The sequence below is a fragment of the Benincasa hispida genome, chromosome 11 (genome assembly GCF_009727055.1).
Source record: "Benincasa hispida cultivar B227 chromosome 11, ASM972705v1, whole genome shotgun sequence".
NCBI lineage: Eukaryota > Viridiplantae > Streptophyta > Magnoliopsida > Cucurbitales > Cucurbitaceae > Benincasa > Benincasa hispida.
The window spans coordinates 59,490,100-59,493,981 of record NC_052359.1 but is presented as its reverse complement, the minus strand read 5'-3'; the positions used below and the strand labels follow the sequence as shown (position 1 = coordinate 59,493,981).

General features: G+C 33.6%; 1 protein-coding gene across 1 annotated transcript; it reads left to right on the top strand.

The window, feature by feature from the left end:
* The first annotated feature begins 2,451 nt into the window (after nt 1–2,451).
* Nucleotides 2,452–3,278, top strand: LOC120089833 (60S ribosomal protein L12-1). Its single transcript, XM_039047238.1, has one exon. It carries the CDS (start codon nt 2,565–2,567, stop codon nt 3,063–3,065), a length of 501 nt encoding a protein of 166 aa, XP_038903166.1. The 5' UTR covers nt 2,452–2,564; the 3' UTR covers nt 3,066–3,278.
* Nucleotides 3,279–3,882: the final 604 nt, after the last annotated feature.

The following is a 3,882-nucleotide window of genomic DNA, read 5'->3' as shown; positions in this document are numbered from 1 at the left end:
ATAAGTAATATCGGTGATAGAACTTAGGTGATATCCATATATCGATGATATCAATGATATGAAAGTCAATTCCATTTGATAAAATTCTATCATTGATAGCCACTGCTAAAAGTTGTTGGTGATAGCCATTTATTGAAGCTATTAATGATAGCCATAGCTATCGGTGATATTCGTATATTAGTGATATGACTTAGGTATATATCAATAGAATGAATGGTATTACTAATATTAATGATATGACTTAAGTAAATATCAGAGATAGTCACTTATAGACCTCTTATTGATAGATTCTATCACTTAAAACTTAAATGTTAATTTTTGAAAGATGATAGTTTCTTTTCAAAAGTTGATAACTACTTATCAAAGTCTGTTATTAATATCCATTGGTAGCCTTAGGTGTTAATATTTCAAGTTTGACTATAATCGATCAAAGTGCATCAATGATAGCCATTGAACATTGATAGCAAATTGAAATGTGATATTTCAAGTGTTACTATTTTAAGATTGTATTAATATTTTTTAAATTGAAATCTATCACTGATAGCAACTATCAATGATAGCAACTAATAGTAGCTACCAATGATAGCTGTTATTATGATAATTTTCAATTTGAGAAAACCAGAAGAAGAAGTGCGAAATGCTGGGTTGTATGTGGGCTTTTTAGTGATTTACCTATATAACTATCACTTAGTGATATCTGACGCTAATTTTGTGTCATGTCCCTAATATGTTTATCCTTGTTTTATATTTTTTAAAAAATTATTTTAGGTCTAATTGTTATTTGTGCAACCAACCCAAACCATTTTGCTCTCATAAGAAATGTGAAGTTGCTGAATTGGCATCATGTTTTTGAACATATGTTAGATTTAACCTAAAAACAGAAAAAAACTTCTCCATAAAGAACCTACTTTCTAAGATTATTTTTTCTATTAAACCTTTTCCTAAGGAGTTCAATTACGTTTTTACCCTTAGGTTAAAATAAACATAAGATACCTATGGAATTTATATATTTCTCTCTCCTCCGTCTTATTTTTTTCATCTCCTCTTTCATTCATATGTTTTTTCTTCTTAACTTTTCATCCCCACACTTTTCTTCTCCTTCTTGTGAATTGATTACGACATAAAGCAAACTAAAGAAGAAGAAGAAAAAAAAGGATTCAACCCCACCATAAATCAAAAGAAAAAAGCCTAGATGGAATAAAAAAGAAGAAAAGAACTAAGGTATAAGAAAAAAGAGATAAAAAAGGAACAAGAAGAAATGGTGTGTCCAACCATCACATGGCCCGAAATGCCATCGCCTTGTGGCTAACGCAATTACCGATCTTCTTTTTCTTTTCTTTGTTTAGTCATTACTTAAGATAAACTCGTTTTAACTGAATGACCACTTATTTTCATGATCTGCTTACAACCAAGGAAAAGAACGACAAGAATATAAATTTAAACTTTGAAACCCATTAACTTCAAGCTAAATTGACTAAGATTTACACATGGCTCGCAAGTCACTAGTTGTAGATGAGGGACATCCAAGGCATTAAAATGAATAACAAGTCATGGTGGGATGAGATAGGAAAGGGAGAAGAAGACCGAGAAGAGATGAGAGATAAAAGAGGATGGAGATGAGAAGGAACATGGGTATTTATTTTATTTTATTTGCAAATTTATCTTTTTAGGTTTTGAATTTAGTTTTCTTTTGTCCTCAGTTTTACTTAAATTTTTGAGCTCGAATTTAATTTAGTTACGAAGTTTTGGAAAAACTATTTTTCATGAATCCCAAGATATACAAGATATAACACATAAAAGAAATATAGGAAAAGGAAATAGCCCAAGAAAATAATATAAAACATTTTTTCACAAAAATAAATCTACCTGTTCATATAGTTTCAAAATGTTAGATTTTTTCGCTTGAAATTTGTTTTAATTTGATCTCTAGATTTGAAAATTTATACTTTCAACCTTAATTTTTCACTAAATATATATTTTCTGTATTTAGTGTGAATGTCTATTAATTAACCGTCCTCGTTATTTTCATCACTATTATAATTTAAATTTTCCTTCCTAATTAGTTTAAATTAATCAATAGAGATGAAGACTGAAATTAAAAGTGAATGTTTTGTGGAAAATCAAAATTAAAAGTATAAATTATGAAGTTTATTAACCAAATTGAAACAAAACTCAAAATTTAATTAATAAAAGTGCGACGTATTGAAATCTATGAACCAAATAGAAACTAAACCTAAAATGGGATATTTTCTTGTTTCTTCTTTTAACAAAGGGGTAAAAGTAGAATTTGGTAAAAGAAAGACAAACATGTTTTCCAGATGTATTTTGGGCCATTTAGAATGGGCCGACACATCGCGTGATAAGTAAGTCCAAAAGCAACGGATTAGGGTTTTCAATAGAGAATGGGCCGACACATCGTCGTAATCGCAGCCATGTGAAAAACCCTAGCATAAATCAACCGAAAGCCTCTCCATTTTCTCTTCGCCGCTCTGTTTTAGTTCACCAGTGGCTGTTTTTCCTTCTGTGGAATCTCTCGAATCCACCATCCTTTCCGCCGCCGAATCATGCCTCCGAAATTCGACCCAAGTCAGGTAGTTGACGTCTTCGTTCGCGTTACCGGAGGTGAGGTCGGAGCCGCCAGTTCTCTCGCTCCCAAGATCGGTCCTCTCGGTCTTTCCCCTAAGAAGATCGGAGAAGACATTGCTAAAGAGACCGCTAAGGAATGGAAAGGTCTTAGGGTTACTGTAAAGCTTACCGTCCAAAATCGTCAGGCGAAGGTCTCCGTTGTGCCTTCTGCCGCGGCTTTGGTAATTAAGGCTTTGAAGGAGCCGGAACGTGACCGGAAGAAAACTAAGAACATCAAGCATAATGGAAATATTTCTCTTGATGATGTTATTGAGATTGCTAGGGTTATGCGGCCCAGATCGATGGCTAAGGATCTCTCTGGCTCCGTCAAGGAGATCCTTGGTACGTGTGTGTCTGTTGGTTGTACTGTTGATGGCAAGGACCCGAAGGATCTTCAACAGGAGATTTCCGATGGCGACGTTGAAATCCCCCAAGATTGAGAGTAAAACTTTCTTTGGCCACTCCATTAGAATGAGGGATATTGAATTTACTTCTACATCTTTGTTTGATCAGTTTTGCTATTTAAAGTAAGTTTTAGGGTTGTTCCTCTCTCTCTCTCTCTCTTGTTTATCTGCGTTTTTTGTTGGTTTTTTTTAAAAGCTTGAATTGGATTATTGCAATGAATATCAAAGCTCTATTTCTGTTCTATCATTGATGCAAGGAGTGTATGAAGATTATCTGGTTAGCTTTCTTATTTTTATCTGACACTTGCCTACAATTGCTTGCACTTATCTTTATGGGGCATTTCCATGATTTATCATGAACTTCTACTTCGTAGAATCATCTTTGTTCAATTGGGATTTTTTTCTGTTATTGTTTGTGTTAGGCTACATATTGGACATTCAGTTGTTATAGTGAGAACTGGGTTTGAGGTCATCCCATTTACTCTACTCTATTAACTTGTATTTGGTAATGCTATCATGGGTTGTGGAAACAAAGAGTGGTAATTTTAAGGTACTTTTTGGTTGATTGTTTCATCTAGGGATGGTAACCTCTACAGGATATTATATCAACGATCGAAGAGGATTCTAAAATATGTGTATATATCATAGCTTTTGTTCCCTAGGACGGACCAATTCCTGTTTGTTTTCCTAAAATTTTCCAATATACATCTCTAGAATAGTTCTGTTTAAAGCCATTGATTCATCAACAATTGTCTTCTGAACAATCACTTTGAGGCTTTTACACGTTGGTTGCCTGTAGCTCCTGTGATGTTACAGCTGTTAATTCAAAAGTTGTTTAAGAGAGAAGAGGGAG

What these genes read in the sequence shown, in the direction of transcription:
- LOC120089833 (XM_039047238.1), top strand. Translation starts at nt 2,565, where the DNA reads ATGCCTCCGAAATTCGACCCAAGTCAGGTAGTTGACGTCTTCGTTCGC.